General features: G+C 39.5%; 1 protein-coding gene across 1 annotated transcript in view; it reads left to right on the forward strand.

Annotated features, from left to right (window-relative positions):
• Window positions 1-19,088, forward strand: part of dacha (dachshund a) — a 127,304-nt gene that overhangs the window by 32,085 nt on the left and 76,131 nt on the right. Inside the window, exon 2 of the mRNA XM_053649373.1 lies at window positions 2,257-2,388. Coding sequence (XP_053505348.1) covers window positions 2,274-2,388 — 115 coding nt within the window. The 5' untranslated portion in view covers window positions 2,257-2,273. The remainder of the gene's footprint in view (window positions 1-2,256; window positions 2,389-19,088) is intronic.

Here is a 19,088-nt window from a genome sequence, read left to right on the forward strand (position 1 = left end):
AAATCGGACATTGTTGACCGATTTTGTGGGAAAAGAGGGGCTGATTCAACAACATACCTGACCACTCTGATACACACACTCTCCACACACACAGACCCCAGAATACAAAAGCCCTTCCTCATATCTTCACAGAGTCTGTTATTATCAAGTTTGACCGAGGTGAACCTGCCAGGTTTAGAAAACAGGATGGATGGGTCCTCCTAACTACCTAACATGGCCTGGTGCGTTCAATTCATCTGTTCAGTGTCAAAGACTAGTCTTCAAAAGCAGGAGTTTTGAAGGTGTGTGACTCCAGTTCTAGATCTGAAGGGCCATGTGAAAGGCAAACAATAAGCAAGCTGTTTGCCCAACCTCTACAAAAATGGCTCTTACCTTTCATGCACCTGCTCCCATTTCTTTAGGTCACGAATTCCTTTGAACAGCAATTACTGTTGCACACACTGTTTGATCTCCAAGCTTTCTCCTCTAGAGGCATCAGATAATATGCCTATTGTGTTTTCCCCTAAATTCCTTTTATCCTTTCTGTTGGTGTTTCATATATGACTTGTGCCCCATCTTTCACTAGACTTGTTTGCAAGTTTTTATTACAGGAGAATGACTTGTCCAAAGGACTGTCATGGTTATGCGAAAGTCTGTGCTAGACTACATTACCCATCAGCCCTAGGATGTCACATGACCCTGTCAAATGTCTCGCCAAGCACTCACAAGTGTGTCTCGTCTCACCCTCATTAGCACCTGTATATAGTTTTTCTGCACCTCACCGTCAAGTGTTTGTTGTTGTCTTGTGTATGTGTGTGGCACAGCCTAGCTCTTAGTCTATGGGGTTTTTGCCTAGAATCCATTGTTTATGTTCATATCCTTGTTTTTATCTCCTGTTTTTGTCCAGATGGGCCTAGGAGCCTAAGAGCATTGTGGTTATGTCCATATACATGTGAAAAGAATGTGTCTGCACCTACTTGTGTTTTAAAGTACGAATAATTTTCTTAGAAGTATTTAGCTTAAGATCTGTCATGGAATGCTGTAGCTTGTTCCTTTGTGGTAATTTCCTACCATGGGTGTTTGAGGAGCACTGAGCTTTACTTTTCATGCTCCCTTTAAGAACAAAAAGGAACAAAAGTGTGCCAACCAAGCTCAACTACCCAGTATCTTTCTATGTACTGTGTCACATTTTCCGGAGGCAATACCGTTAATGAATTAGATCAAGGTGACATCCTTTTTGAACCTGGGGACAAAAAAATGGATGAAGGACTTGAGCAGTCACTTCCTTTTTTTCCACTAGAATGGGTTGTAAAGAAGTAGTAGTGCAGTGTGCAAGAAAGACCCTGCAACGTCACTTAATGAATCATTTAATGCAGCCCCTCCAATGTTTAATTGAATTAATTAGGGGCTTAATTGAGCTGAGTGATGATGGCTTCTGGGGTTGTGGAGTCCTCAGTGAGCTTAAGGTAGGGCTCAGGATGTGTGCAAGAGTGGGGAAATCCTCCTGGGATGCATACACACACACACACACGCATAGGCAGGAGTCCAATGAACAAGAAATCAGCAGGACTAGATTTCCCATTTTTCTCCAGAGGAAAAGATTTTGTTGGTGTTAAATTGGGCTCAGATTCACCCTCTCCAAAGAGAATGCGCAACACCAAAACAAATCACTTGCTGGCAAAATACTGGACCTTGAACAGTGAATACCATAAAGGATTCTATGATTGCAGTCTATAGCCTATATTGACATGTTCAATCAAATCAGTTGTTGAATTTTGTCTACAAGTACAATTATTATGCTCTAACAATAAATGTCTTTAGATAAAAAAGGGATGAGAAAATGTCTTTTTAGAACTGGGGACTTTTTCCACTCTGAAAAAGTACTGGCATCTCTCAAAGAATAACTTATAACTTATACTTTAAATAAGAATAACATATTTAAATTTCAAAATACATTTGACTGACTTCCATTATAAGTGATTTTTTCCCCTGTTTCTTCCTCAGTACAGGAAAATGTCAGGTAATGTTCATGGTAATTGCATATTCTACAGAACTGGTAAATGGACATTAGTCAGAAAAACAGGAATATTTACTAAAAAAAAGGAAAAAAACAATACCTGGTTCAGTGTTGTCGTACTGTTCTCAAGCAAAGGAAGTCTGTAACCTTGAATACACTACTTATATTTACTGTTGCTGAGAGCATACCCAAAAGAAGTATGAGATAATAGCTGGTTTTGTGTGTGTGAATGCAGATTGCTGATATGTGTACGTTTCCAGGTCTGACAGCAGCAGCTATGGCAGAGGCAATGAAGCTGCAGAAGATGAAGCTGATGGCCATGAACAGCATCCATGGAGCAAGCAGTCAGAATGGCACAGAGTCTGAAAATGAAGAACTCAACTCCAACACAGGTCGGAGTCCTGAACACACACACACAAACACACACACACACATTTGTTGTAGTGTTTTTGCGAGGATCATTAATCTTGCTTGGAGGACCTCAGCAATCCTGAATCTATTACTAAACTGGCACAGTGCTTGGGTTAATGAAAGTTTGCGAACCCTTTAGAATTTTCTATATTTCTGCATAAATATGACCTAAAACATCATCGGATTTTCTCACAAGTCCTGAAAGTAGACAGTGTGAACTCATTTGAACAAATGAGACAAATACTTCATTTGATTATTGAGGAAAATCATCCAATATTACATATCTGTGAGTGGCAAAAGTATGGAACCTCTAAGATTAGCAATTAATTTGAAGGTGAAATTAGAGTCAGGACGGCTTGCCATCATTGATGGAACAATGAATTCTGAAGTATACCAGCGAATTCTAAAGGAAAATATCAGGACATGTGTTCATAAAATGAATCTCAAGAGAAAGTGGGTCATGCAGTAAGACAATGACCCTAAGCACACAAGTCATGCTACCAAAGAATATGTATAGAATAATAAAGTTAATGTTTTGGAATGGCTAAGTCAACGTTGTGATCTTAATCCAAAAGAAATATCGTGGAACGACCTGAAGCAAGCAGTTATTGAGAAAACCCACCAAAAAATTGGGCTACCTCCAAGCTGATGTGCAGGGCTGATCAACAGTTACCAGAAATGTTTATTTGCAGTTATTGCCTCACAAGGGGGTCACACCAGATACTGAAAGCAAAAGTTCACATACTTTTGCCCTCACAGATATGTATTGGATAATTTTCCTCAATAAATAAATAATATCATATTTTGTCTTGTTTAATTGTGTTCTCTTTGTCTACTTTTAGAACTTGTGTGAAAATCTGATGTTTTAGGTCATTTTTATGTATAAATGTAAAAAATTCAAGCTTTCACAAATTTCATTAACTTTCAAGCACAGTGGAATTGCTGTTTTGAGAAGCTAATCATTAATGTTAGAGCTAATCACTAATGTTAGCTGCTATGCTACTCGCTATTGTCTACTGGCTAGCTTGTTGCCAAGCTATTCGCTATTGTCTGCTGTTATTGCTATACCGTAATTTCAGTCTAAAATACTGCAGTTTTGAACAGTACCAATACCCATTCAGGCTTGTAACTGTAAAAGTGCATATAAGAGCACATAAAGCTCTAACAGAGCAAACAAAATATGTGATTTTGTGCATGCATGTTGTCATTACTAGATGTTTAGTTTATGTGGATGCTAGGTAGCAGGAAACCTACTAAAATAGCAACATTGCAAACTAGTAATAAGATAATGCAAGAGTGAGTATTGATGTAATTGAACACTGATTTAATTCAGTTTAAGCTACATTGCTGTTGATGTGACTGATATAAAATATATCCTGTATATATGCGCTCACACACACACACACACACACACACACACACACAACACACACAATGTATCACTCTTTTGTGAGCCAGTTGAATCAATCAGCACAACTGAATCAGATTTATCCTACAATCCCATCTCAATTCATCTGAGACAAATTTTTCTTCTTCGTCCTACCAGTCAATTATAATTACATCAGTGACATTAAGGGTCAAAAAGGAATGAACAGGTTTAGGGTTAATCAGGGGAAATGCTGCACATAAAAGATAATAAATCGCATGCACACACACACACACACACACACACACACACACACACACACAAACAAAGAGTGAAGAGTTTTGTCTTCGCCTTCCTTTTGCTTTAGTGTTTTCCATCCATCCATCCATCTTCTATACTGCTTATCCTTTTCAGGCTCACGGGGAACCTGGAGCCTATCCCAGGGAGCATCGGGCACAAGGCAGGGTACACCCTGGACAGGGTGCCAATCCATCGCAGGGCTTTAGTGTTTTAGACGTACTTTATTAGGACTGATGACATCCTTAATGTTCACCACCTGACTGCGCATTTAGATTGTGATGTTACCAACAACATACACACAAGCACAGACACAAATGCCACACAGTTTGCGTGAGTCTGAATATACAAAACAAATAAATACAGGAGGTTTCACAGGTCATGTCAGTCAGTAGCCAGGCCTACAAATAAAACCAACCAAGAAAAACTTGATCATTAATCCTTTCCTGGCTTTTCACTTTGTAGAGACAATTATATAATGTCATAAATTGAATGTACATTAACAATAACAATTGGATAAAATTATCCAATTATCTCTTGTGTGCAATTAAGGGATAATAACATCAAGGCCTACATAAGATAGAATTATGTAAATAGAATTATGATTCAACACTTATTTATCTAAGATTTAAGCCAGAGTTACTTTTACTAGGAGTGTCTTTTACTGAAGGTACCATGCTCTAGAATTTGATCTGCATTTGGGTTTAAACAAAGACTCAAGAAGAGACCAACACCATGCTGCTTATGTGCATCTGCTGTACAGTATCTCTAAAGATAAGTGAAATAGAAAAAAGTAAAGAATGTGAATTTTTGTTATTTAGTTATTTTAGTTATTAAAATTCACAAATATGCATTAATATAATGGAAATAATTTGTAATATAGCTCAATCTCTGTTCAAAAAAATTAAGCCTTCTTGCATACTGCAAATTTACACAAACCAACTAAAGTAAAGACTCTGAGACGATCATGATCATCATGGAGAGGGGATAAAGTAGAGTGGAAGATGAAGAAGAAGCATGCCATGGCTATCAAAGTGAAAAGTGATAAAGAGTATCAAGTCAAATTTTGTTCCTGTTTGCAGATGTCCGCATCATGTATGTCTACCAGTGTGAAACACAGGAAGCATAGGAGTATAATGTAATGCAAGAAAGAGAAAGGACGGAGAGAGAGAGACAGAGAGAGATAGAGAGAGAGAGTGTGTGAGTGCATGGGCCTGCAGGTGTGTGTTTGTGTGTGTGTGTGTGTGTGTGTGTGTGTGTGTCTTTTTTTAGTCTAAGTGCAACAGAGGAAGTTTTAGCATGGAGCTCATAGGGGAGTGACTGTTATTGATTGGAAGTTCGGATCATTTTACTTACTCGGATCTTTGAATCTCGTTCAGCAAAGTGAACAAATAATTTTTTGTCATTTTGTTCATTTCATTAATTTCAGCAGAATATAATTAAAATGTTACATGTTAAATTCCCCAACACATCTAGTACTTAACCTATAAAATAAACTATAGGATAATGCAGCCAATGCTGAATTATGAGAGAGGTGATCTAATCATTCCTCTTTCCGGTAGTGCATGGTGCATTGCCTATATGGCGGTCAGCAGAAGAACGAACGACTCGAACCCGAAGACTTGAGACGTGAACTAATCATGTCTGTTTTCGGTACTGCAAGGTACATTGCCTATGGGGCGGTCAGCAGAAGAATGAACGACTCGAACTCGAAGACTCGAGACATGAACTAATCATTTCTGTTTCCTGTACAGAACTTATGGGGATGTTGCAGCGCATGTGCGGTCAAAAATGAAGAATCACTTTCTGAAACAACTTCTTGTTCCCGAGTCATATTAAAGATTCGTTCAAAATGAACGAATCATTCATGAAAGACACATCACTAGTGAGTGTGTTTACACTAACGACCAAGGAGGCTGCAGTTAGCAGAGGGGCTCCTGTGAAGTGTTGTCTTTAAATATAAATATATCCTTGAAAAACAAAAAGGAGAGGAATGTGGAAGGAGAAAAAAATTATAAAAGAAGGAACATGTGTTTTTTGTCCTGAGCACCAGCAGAAATAAAGCTGAACAAAAAGATTCATTGGTCTAATGGAGATCTGTCAGTGAGAATCACTGTCACAAATGACATCAGAGAGGAGCTGATATATATTTTGCTGGAGGAACTGACAAGGTAAAAGTGAAATGCCATGCATTATTCAAACAGGCTCTAGAATCTGTCATCCATGTGACTTGCAGAGTTAGCAAAAAATAGATATGTGTTTATATATACATGCAGAGCGAGAAAGAGAGAGAGATGGTGGCTGAATAGTGGGAAAGAGAGGTCCTGAGTGTGTGAGAGAGCATTGGGGAATGTGTTCTCAGAGCACTCAATCACTGGAACACTGGGCAAAAGGCGAAAGAATTCACCCCGGATGGAATGCTAGTCCATCACAGGGCACCATCACAGGGCACCATTCACACAGAGATTCATACACTAATTCACACACATTCTAGGGACAATTTAGCTTAGCTAGTCTGCCTACCTGCATGTTTTTGGGAGGTTGGAGGAAACTGGAGACACCAGAGGAAACCCAAACAAAAATGTCTTTCGTTACAAATGTAACCCTGTTCCCTGAGAAGGGAACAAGAAGTTGCATAAGCTTCCTGCTGTGGGAAGCACCCTCACGCATGGCCGGTGTCTTAAGTCTCCATGAAATCATGCATATTTATAGGCCTGCCATAGTCAGGTGACGTGGCATTTTGCGCGTCGCATGATTATAAAAAGGTGCCTGTAAAGCACGTCATCAGCCAGATCGCCACAGTACACACATCCTGTAAGGGTACCCCTTTGGATAAATCCTTCAAGGAGGTGACCCCCCTAGTGGAATGAGCCCTTATGCCCAGAGGCGTAGCGAGACCGCATGCCTTGTAAGTAAGTTTGCTTCCACTATCCAATTAGAGATGTGCTGCTTTGACACCAAAGCAGGCTAGCAACTGCTCTGACTTACACCACTGGCAGGAGTGGTGGACGTAAGTACAGAGAGCCCTCACTGGACACAGTAGGTGCAATTTCTCTTGTTCTGGTGTGAGGAACATAGGAGGGCAGAAAGCCTGCACCACTACCAGCTAGGCAGCAGACATAGGCACTTTAGGAATATAATCCAGCCTAGGATATAGAAAGGCTAATTCAGAGGCAAAGGCAAGGCATGAAGGGGCAACAGAGAGAGCTTGTAGATCTCCTACTCGCTTGAGAGATGTCAGGGCCAGCAGAAGAGCTACCTTTAGAGTCAGAAGCTTCTCAGAGGCTGACTCTAAGGGCTCAAATGGAGCACCTGACAGACCTTCCAGGACCACAGGAAGGTCCCAGGAAGGTATGCATGGTCTGAAGATGGGCCTCAGCCACCTAACACCATGCATATACCTGGATGTTAGAGGGTGTTGCCCCACAGAGGCTCGATCGATGGGGCGTGGCTAGCCGAAATGGCTGCCATGTAGACCCTAATTGTAGAAGGAGCCAACCCTGCTGAGAAATGTTCCTGTAAGAACTCCAGGACTGTAGCTATTGCTCTGGGTCTAACTAATGTTCCTCACACCATGAGACAAAAAAGTCGCCACTTGAGCGCATACAATTTTCTCGTGGATGGTGCCCTACATTTCAGCATGGTCTCTACAACCTCGGTTGAGAGACCAGAATCTATGAGCTGGTGCTCCTCAGGGTCCAGACCCACAGTTTCCATAAATCCGTCCGAGGGTAATAAATCAACCCTCTTGCTTGAGACAGTAGATCCTTGTGAATGGGAATCTCCCAGGGAGTGCCGTCTAGCAGGGATATTTTCTCTGAGAACTATATTCAAGCTGGCCATTAAGGTGCTACTAGCAGCAGACGTAGACGGTCTTGGCGAACTCTCACTTGTGGGAACAGAGTGATCAGGGAAAGTCATACAGACCTTGGCCATGTGTGTACCATGTTGTCCAGCCCCAATGGTGCAGGAAGAGTTAAAGCGAACCACAGTGGGCAGTGTGTTGTCAAACACTTCCACTTGGCCAAACCTCTGCTATACGGACTCCACCACTTGTGGATGGAGCCTCCAATCCCACTGACAAAAACTCTTCTTCTACCAAGAGAAGCAATAGTTGTGCCTGCCTGAACAGGGGGCACAAACGTAACCCTCCCTGGTGGTTGATATATGAGACCATCACTGTATTGTCTGTCAGAACTAACACATAGTGACCTCTTAACTGAGGAAGAAAGAATTTCAGTGCAGCATTTCTAGGTGATTTATATGCCACAGTAAATGAGGGCCGCTCCAGAGACCGTGAGCTGGATGGCCATGGAAAGCCATGTTCACACTGGGACAATTTTTGCAGCGTGGAAAACGGTCCGTTTAACGTCCCTATGACTGTCAATGGAAGTGTTCACACGCAGGCGTAAAACATGTGGCATCAAAGCAGAAATCATTTTTTAACGTTGAGGAATTCGGGGTTTTTTTTTGACGCATAGCGTCAAAAACTGGCCAACTAATGAGATTTGCGCTTTTGTTCACGTGCCCAGAGCCGCTGAAGTTACATAAGAGTACGACTTGAAGTACAAAACTGTACTCAAGTACAAAACTGTCTTGCCGATGAAGAAGCCAGCACCCACCATTTTAGTGAGAGTGCATAAGTGACATACCCACAATAAAATGCTCACTGCTAATAAATCCTTCTGCCTACACACATAAATACATACACATTGTCACGTTTCAAGGTTGGAGTTCAGAAGCAATCGCAGATTTTCAAAATAGTTTATTAAACAAACAACAAAACAAAGACACTCAGACAAATTGGCATAATACTGTGGCAAAACTAAACATAAATTAACAAGATCAAGAAACATGGTAACATGGAACATGGAAGTCTAAGACAAATGAAAGACAGAGAAACAGTGCAGACAATGGCTATATATAAGTATGCTCATTAACAGAAACGTGAATCAGGTGCAGGTGGTCATGTGACATATAGTGCAGTGCAGTGGCTGATGGGAACTGAAGTCCAGAGTTACCTCCATGATATATGACAGAACCCCCCCAAACCCCCCCCAAGGGCACTTCTCCCGGGTCGCCCAAAAATACATGCCCTCCATCTCGTGGTCCTGGTCCCCTGGGCAAAATGTCCGCAGCAAAGCTAGGAGGCTGACAGCGTCCACAGCGGAGAAAGGAGGCAGAGGGACATACTCAGCAGTGCAGGAAAGCAGAGCAACGTCCCTGGCGGGGCAGGAAAGCAGAGCGACGTCTTCGGCGGGGCAGGAAAGCAGAGCGATGTCCTCGATGGGGCAGGAAAGCAGAGCGACGTCATCGGCGGGGCAGGAAAGCAGAGCAACTTCCTCGGCTGGGCAGGAAAGCAGAGCGACATCTGCGTGGCAGGACAGGGGGACAACCTCCTCCGCAGGACAGGAGAGGGGAGCGAAGTTCTCCGCGAGGCCCGAGGGAAGCTCCAACATTTCCGCGAGGCCATAGAGGGGAGCAAGGTTCTCTGCGAGGCCACGAAGAGTAGCGAGGTTCTCCGCGAGGCCAAAGGGAGGAATGATGCTCTCCGCGGAGCATGAGGGGGGAACGATGTCCTCCGTGGAGCAGGAAGGGGGAGTGACATACGGTGCGCAGCAAAGAAGAGGAACGACATCTTCAGCAGAACATGGAGGTAGAGTGACGTCCTCTGCGAAGCAGGATGGCAGAGAGACGACATCAGCCGAGCAGGATGGCAGAGCGACGACCTCAGCCGAGCAGGAAGGCAGAGCGACGTCCTCAGCCAAGCAGGAAGGCAGAGCAACGTCCTCAGCCAAGCAGGTAGGCAGAGCGACCTCCTCAGCCGAGCAGGAAGGCGGAGCCGCGTCCTCAGTGGTGCAGGCAGTAGCCGGCCCACAGCCCCAGGGCTCCGAAACCCAACTCCCTTCGGCTATGAAGACAGCAAGCCAAGAGTGGATCTGCCTGAGTGTGAATCGTTCACAATGCGCACACTCAGCCCCCTCAAGGGCCACTGCCACATGCTCCACTTCCAAACAACTCTCTCTGACTCATACTTTCACTATTTTTTTTTTTTTTTACAAAGGGACAGAAAAGTAAAGATATATATATATATATATATATATATATATATATATATATACACACACACACACACACACACACACATATGTATGTATGTATGTATATATATATATATATATATATATATATATATATATATATATATATATATATATATACAAAATACATTCAAATAGAGAGGAATTGAAGAGTTTTTAGGAGCGTTCACACAAACACCTGGCATGCTGTCTTTGCTGAAGATAATAAGGCTGATGATATGGTTTACAGGCACCGTTTTATAATGACACGACATGTGATTTCACACAGACTATCAGTCAATTTTTTATAGTGATCTCTGGCTTATATATCAAAAATCTCCATTGTGTGTCTTCCAGCTGACTATTGCATACTTTATCTACTAACTATTTAACACACAAAACAATGCAACATTCTTGTACAAAGTCACTAACATATCAACCCCTTCACATACACACTTTATTTACAGTCACTTAGTTTACTCTGATATTCATCTCTTATGTCTCTAACATACATGAACACAAGTGCACTGCTAAACACTTAGACAAACATGTAGAAACCATTAACGGAATTAATGAGTGTCAGTGTTAAAGCTCATGCTTTATCCAGTAATTGGCCATGAAATTGGCTGTCAAAGCATATATTGTATGTGTTCATATTTTTATTTATTCATATATTACAAGTACAATTTCATTTATTCATATATTACATCTACAACAAGGATGTTGCTAGCCAGTCTCACAGTCATGCCAATTATTGAGCACAAATACTCACAAAAGATAAAATTGGTATGCAAAATAGAAAAAGCGACAAAGATTATTTTACATTTTACTGCAAAGAAACCAACTGAGAACACATTATAAGCTACCATGAATGAAAACATCTAAAGTATTTTGGGTAACAGCCAGGCTTATTGTAATTGCTGTGTGGTATGTAGTCCTCAGATTTGCTGACAGATATGATGGTTGACAATAATAAATTATCTTACCGGCTGACAAGGATTAAAAAATGTGTTAGAAAAAGGGTATCTGTCTTTCAAACATTTAACTTCAACATCTGCTATGTAAGTAAGTAATGTACATCCATTATCCACGCAACAGCTGATTCACCAAACACTCTTCTGTTCTTGGCTGTCATATGTGGAACCCGATGTGGTCTTCTGCTGTTGTGGTCCATCTGCCTCAATGTTCGACATGTTTTGCAGTCTGAGATGCTTTTCTGCTCACCACAATTGTACAGAGTGGTTATCTGAGTTACTGTAGCGTTGCTGTCAGCTCAAACCAGTCTGGCCATTCTTCGTTGAGTTCTCTCATCAATAAGGAGTTTCCATCCACAGAAATGCCACTCAGTGGATGTTTTTTTTCTTTATTGCACCATTCTGAGTAACCTCTAGAGACTGTTGTGCGTGATAATCCTAAGAGATCAGCACCAACAATCATGCCATGGTCAATAACAAAGTGCAGTGTTTCCTAATAAAGTGTTTCATGAGTGCACATTGTGCATAGTTGAGCAGTATTGGCAGTATTATTACATGTCAGAATAAAGTCTGTAGATCCTAGAGCATCCTAGTATTTAATCAATTGATGCTTACACACTATTGCAGAACATACATGCAGAGAGGGTTTTTTTTTAATGATTTCTACAAAGATTCAGCAATTGGTCATTATGGACTTTAGCTTCAGTGAATAAGTTATTTCTTCTTTGAATACATATTCTGAATACCTAGAAGCCTCCACTTCAAAGTGTACATAAAAATTTGAAAGGTACATGAGCCAAGCTTTGCATACAACAAAATGTCCAGTGTAAAATGGCATGTATCCATAGCATCCTTATTTAGTCCCAACCTTTGGTCCAGTTGATGGGAATACATCCCATGGAATGATCCATAGTTCCTGTTGGTAATGAGATTTGGGAATTGCTTGTCTGTTTGACCAGATGATAGTGTATTAACGGAGTAGGCCAAGCACGATGGGCGGATGTGTCCACCCGGAGCCTCATGTCCTGCCTCATTTGTCATCTACCTGACAACGGCATGGCCACAAGGGTCCAAGGGGGGATTAATTTCAAATGAGCCTCAAAATGTCATCTAATGAAAGTCCATAAAGATGCAGCAGACTCTGGCTCCCAATCTAGCCAAATTAGCCACAGACTGCAGAGAAAATAGTAAGCTCCCAGCGAGTTCATTGTATCTTTGCTGCTAGCCACTGATAAGAAAGTCTTTAGCAAATTAGCAAATTTACATATATGACTTGTATATGTTTTTGTTCTCTGGCTCATGATTCTCCAATTGTGTGGCACAAGAAAGAGAGATCATTTTTTTTTTACTTTGGCCCCCATCTTCCATGATACTCATAGACATGTAAATGCACGGCAATATCAAAGAAACATCTTCTCAAGCTCCCTGTGAAGTGAGTACTACTTATGATCAAAGGGGAGGCATCGTAAACCGTTCAAAGAGAACAGAGTCCTCTGATGACCATTAATGTGCCTCTCTTATAAGGGTAAGTGAAAGACTGTGCCATCTGATGCACAATATATCACTCATTTAGACAGGCTGCTGAGATGTTAAGCTTGTTCATCAAATGTAAGCTCAATTCATTAAGCTTGAGTTGGATGTTTAAATATAACTGAAGTAATTGAGAGGCAGTGGTCAGAGAAGCAATGGATTTACCAAAGTAGTAGTAAAGAAATAATCACACAATGTGCCGAGATATTTGATTTCTTCCATTATTATTATACATGACGTGGAAATAATTTAGTTTTTCATATATTTGTATATATTTTGGTAAAACCATTGCATGCAGTCTTTTCTCCTGTCAGAGCAGCTACAAAACCCTTCATCTGAATCCTCACAGCAATTAACACTTCATTAAGAGAGATCTTCAATCATTTGCACTTTCAATTCATACACTTTTGTGCCAAGTCTCTTGTGGATTGTTTCACATTGTTCTAGGAGAGAATTAATGACTGATAATTTCAATATTTTTCATTGTCCTCCTTGATGCATCCTTATTTTTATTTTGTTATTGCATGTAAAAACATTTTTACACTCCAAAACCACAGGCTCTCTCCTGCACCTACAGCAATGCAGATTTTAGTAATGTGTATGTAAATATATCCACACCTCAGTCACAGTGCAGCCTAGCTTTTAATTGCAGCCTAGCTTTAAAGAGACATTCAAACCTAACACACTCTATTGAATGTAATTAGGGTTGTGCTATGGTGTAGTTAGTGTTGACTTGTCAAATGGTTTTGCTGCTCCATTGTGGCATGCTTGACTGTATTAGAATAGTGCCAGTAATATATTTAGGGTATTTGGCAAAAGAAAGCCACCTTGCAATATCTTCAGTACAAAGATTTCTTATTCCTTAAATAGGGTTCATACAGAGTTTTGAAAGTTTGGAAAATGTGTGATTTTAATTGGGGTGATTTCAAGGTTTGAAATGTGTTTGAATATTGAATATGTCCTTGAAAATGCTTGATTTTTTTCAGCATGTCTGATGTTATTCAAAATGTAAATAAAACCACCAGCCAATCGTTACGTTTTATTTTGTTTGTAAAAAATGTCACGTGTCATTGAAAATAGCCATTTTTTAACTAGTTTTATCTTAAGTCAATCAATACGAAATTGCTAAATAACTTTAAAGTGTTTATTTTCGATATAACAAGAATACAATCCTTTCACTCAAAATATGACACCCCGCTGCATCCCCTCCCTCTTCTCCTGCTATTCACTCACTCATTGTGACAAAGACAACCAAACTTCTCTAATATATTGTATAACTTATGTTCTAGCCATTATATATTTGTAAATAACAGTGTTTTAGAAAAAGGTTTATCTCTCTTTTAAAAACAAATTCTCAATATGTCAGCCGAAAATGGCCTTGTCTATCAGGGTGCGGAATATCCAAGGTTTAAACTCATTAGCCTTTCGCCTGAAGAGTCTAAATACAGATTTCCAAAACAGCATCAAAGACCTAGATATTGCAATTCTACAGGAGACATGGAGCAAGGCAGATACCACCACCTTCTAAACCCCCCAATTACAGAGAAATCGTTCTATCTTCTCAAAAACTCAGCACAGTGCATCAAGGTAGGGATTCAGGTGGACAGATAATTTGGTGCCATTCTAAATTTCACAGCTACATTAACACAGTATAAACTGGCAAATACTATATCTGGGTAAAACTCATTAAAAAACTACTATCACCACAAAAAGACATTTTCTTATGTGCCATTTATATCCCATCATCAGAGTCCTCATACTACAGTGAAGACATGTTGTATACATTAGAAAAAGAACCATGCTATCTCCAGGCCCAGGGAAATGTGCTTATATGTGGGGACCTAAATGCAAGAACAGTATTACAGCCTGATTTTACTGACACACAAGGCATTATGTACAGTAAATTGAACTGTATAAGTAACAGTATTGCGCATCTTCATAGAAACAACCCTGCAGCTCTGTCGAAGTCTGGATCTGTACATTGTCAATGTTGAATACGAGGGGACACTTTAGGGAGATTTACACTTTGCTCACCTCTTGGGAACAGCACAGTAGATTATATGATGACTGACTTAGACCCATCATGCCCTCTGTCTGATCACAGCCAAATCACTGTGTATCTTCGAAAGAACAAATACAACATCAGCACACAACCCAGTAAGCTGTACCACATCAGAAAACCATACAGATGGACTGAAAGCAGCCCAGAAAGCAATCGGCAGCCAAAAAATACAAATGCTCCTCGATAACTTTCTGGAAACCATCTATGCTCATACTAAAGAAAGGGTCAATCTGGCTGTGAGAGATATAAATTACCCGTTTGAAAAAAAAAGCAAAACTATCAAGTCTATAGACAAAAAATAGACAAAACAACATATAACAGCAACATACAACAGCAACAATAATTGGTCGACCTAGATTGCCAAAATATTAGGAAAAAACTCATAAAAAAAAAAGCAGAGATCCAAATAACACAGAGATTCGCTTCCATTATTGTGAAACACTAAAACAATACAAGCACACACTTAGAACCAAAAAAGCACAATACACCCAAAAGCAATTGACAATAATTGAGAAATCAATCAATACAAACCAATTCTGGAACAAAATAAAATATATAATCTACTGGAAGAATTAGAATTAATAATCAAAGACAATCAAAACCCATTAAACTTACCCATTACGAAAAAGGAACTCAAAAGGAACTCAAAAGGAACCCAAATTAAAACCATAAAACCCAAAAAAGCATCTGGACCTGATGGAAGATTAAATGAAATGATTAAATGAAAAAACATAGTTCTAATTCCAATTGGCCATCCTAAAAGTATTTAATATTGTTCTGAGTGTAGGATACTTCCCTGACATCTGGAATCAAGGGCTGATAACACCAATCTTTAAAAATGCGGACAAATTTGACCCAAATAACTACAGGGTATGTGAGCAGCAACCTGGGAAAGTTATTTTGTAGTATAATACATTCTAGACTTTTGGAATTCCTTACAACACACAATGCCTTGAGTAGTAGTCAAATTGGATTATTACCAAATTATCACACATCTGACCACATCTACACCTTACATAGTCTAATTGTAAAATACGTTGTCCAAAACAAAAGGACAAAATTTTTTGCCTGTTTTATTGACTTTTTTAAAAAAAAAACCTGTTTGATTCTATCTGGCACCAAGGATTATTTTATAAACTTATTGAATGTGGCATGGGGGAAAATTCTATGACCTTATTAAATCAATGTACACTGAAAGTAAATGCGGAATAAAAATTAACAACAAACGTACAAAATATCTTCCCCAGGAGCGTGGAGTGAGACAGGGCTGCTGCCTAAGCCCAACGTTATACAACATTTACATAAACGAAATGCAACCAGTCTGGAGTGATCAGCAGCCCCCAATCTCACTCTGTGTGACTCAGAAATCAAATGCCTGCTCTACGCAGATGACCTGATCCTGCTGTCTCCCACTGAACAGGACCTTCAGCAGAACCTTAGCATTAAACCTCAGAAAGACTCAAATCATGACCTTTCAGAAAAGATCTAGATCACAGGGAACACATTCACATCAGGAAATAACCACATAACTCACTCATCACACTATAACTACCTAGGAATAAAAATCAGTTCCACAGGCAAATCATCAAATCAAAGCTGACAAATCAAGAATTTGCCAAATGGGAAAAACATCCAGTTGAAACCCTGCATGCAGAGTTCTGTAAAAATATTCTACAAGTACATTGACACTCAACAAACAATGTGTGCAGGGCAGAATTAAGCAAATATCTGCTAATTATAAAAATACAAAAAAACGGGCAATCAAATTCTGGAAACACCTAAAACTCAGTGACCCCCAATCATATCATTACATAGCCCTGATCAAAGCAAACAGCCCCCTCTCTCAGCTGGCCCGAAGCTTTATCCCTGAAGGATCACCAACACCTACTAACCCCCACCACACTGACACTCTAGACCAGAATAACAAAGTCGAATACATCAAATTAGACCAAATTACAATACAAATTAAACAAAACAACATCACCTATTGGGAAACCCAAATACAACAAGAGAGTAAAATGCAATGCTACTTGGCCCTGAAAAGGCAGTACACCATGGCAGACTATCTGTACACAGTGACAGATAAAAAATTGAGAAGCACCTTGACAAGGTACAGACTCAATGGACACACCCTAGCAATAGAAACAGGCAGACACAGGAAATCATGGCTCCCAGAGGAAGAAAGGTTGTGCCTACATTGCAAACAAAACACAATCGAGACAGAGCAGACACTTCCTAGCAGAATGCACAAAATACACACACATCCAAGAAAAATTCTTCCTCAAAATGAAACACACACACATCAAAATATTTGACAATTTGTCAAACAGTGAAAAACTCCCCCTCCTACTTGGAGAAGATCAAGACTGCTGTATAATAGCAGCACAATATGTCCCAGCCTGCCACAATATTAGGGACAGTGAGTGATCTGCCTTGTGCTTGTGTTTCATGTAATTGTTGTGATCACTCTTCTTTATTATTGTTGTTTTATATTTTTTCTTAACTTTATTAGTAAATTCACTTTTATCCTGTAATTTTACACATTTTATCCTTCTTTCAATTATTCTGTATATAGTAAATTTATTTTGTCCTTAATTTGTACATTTATGTACATTGTTTGCACTATTTATAAAAAAAATTGATTTATTTATTTTTACTCTTTTAACTTAATCTATTAGTATTTTATTCAGTTTTATTCTATTTTGTCTTTTATTTTATTTCTCTTGTGTTTACATTGCCCTTCCCTTGCACTTGCTTTGGCAATACAAATGTACAATTGTTTGTCATGCCAATAAAGCACATGAAAACTGTAACGGAAACTGACAGCCCCAGTACACTTTTCAGACCCCTTTAACAACGTTATTTTTTATTTATTCATTTATTTGTTTATGGGTTTTTTTTTTCTTCAAAAAAGCACCTAGCAACAAATCTAGCAACTTTTTTGGGTAAGCCTTAGCTGCTTTCCCTAGAAGAGAGTGACCACTACTGCCCCATGAGTGCGAGGTCCTGCTGCAGGTACACCTCTCTCTGTGGCTACTCTGTTCAGTGAGTGGCAGAGAGGAGCAGCACATTCATTCGTTTCTAACCTTCTCTCTGAGTGTATGTAAATATAGCCAAAATCAAAGCACACCTGCTGTCTTTAACTTATGTGTATGGTGATTTTGTCAGATGATGTCGTGGTTATAAATCAGAATTTTAGCAGTATAGAGCAGCAGCTTGGAATTGGCTTGGAAGTGACTCCTTGTTAACATGTAGTGTTAATGCGCCGCATTTCAGTCATTATTTCATACTCATTCCATTGTCTGACAACAGAAACAAAAAAATGTGTAAATGAGAACAGCTTTATTGGGAATTCGGCTGTATTAAAATACAGCATGTGAGGACAGTGGGAAAGATACTCTTTTTATACCCAATCATGTTACTGACCTGTTGCCAGTTAACCTAATTAGTTGCAAAATTTTCCTCCATCTCTTTCCTTTTAGTAACACTTACTTTTCCATCCTTTCGTTGCCCTGTCCCAACTTTTTTGAGGCATGTTGTGGCCATCAAATTCAAAATTATCTTATTTTTTCCTTAAAATGGTACCTTTCCTCAGTTTAAACAAAATCGTTGCATTCTGTTTTTATTGACATTTATTTACATTTCACACAGCGTCCAAACTTTTTTGGAATTGGGGTTGTATTTGAATTGTGAATTAACACAATATTGCATGGTATCATGATACTTCACAGTATCGTATAGTATCGTTTTTTTTTTTTAGTACGCTTTACTCTTACTCTTTATAGTATTGTAAGATAAGTTTATGGTATCATGGCCACCCTAGTTGGCAACACTTCTCCTTTCACTCACCTGGAGTACATTGACATTATGGTGAAGATGAAGCAATGCATAGGAAATGCATATTTAGTCCAGCATGACAGGACAAGGCTCCATATAAAAATTTGTTGTGTTGTTTATTATTATTATTATTATTATTATTATTGTTATTAATAATAATAATAATAATATTGTTGTTGTTGATTTTGATTTTTTTTGGCATTTAAAAAGAAGAAATAAAAAATATGTTTGAATGGCATCATGTCAGATGTATCACTTGTATAGTCCTTGAAAACAAAAATAGTACTTGAAAATCCTGCAATTTCATTATGAAGCATCTGTACGACTCTGCTTAAAGTAGTGTACAGTTGACATACTTGGACTTCACCATACTTGGAAGTATAGTGAGATCCATTGTGTGCCTTGGCATTGCACAGAAACCTACGTATGTCCCGTATCACCAGGTTGAAGCTGACATACGGCCATGTATGTCTACCTCAGGGGTGGAGTTTTGTGTTTGGTAACTGCAGAGAAATATAAGGATAAGGGGACATCC

This window comes from Ictalurus furcatus, chromosome 18 (genome assembly GCF_023375685.1).
Source record: "Ictalurus furcatus strain D&B chromosome 18, Billie_1.0, whole genome shotgun sequence".
NCBI classification, from domain to species: Eukaryota; Metazoa; Chordata; class Actinopteri; order Siluriformes; family Ictaluridae; genus Ictalurus; species Ictalurus furcatus.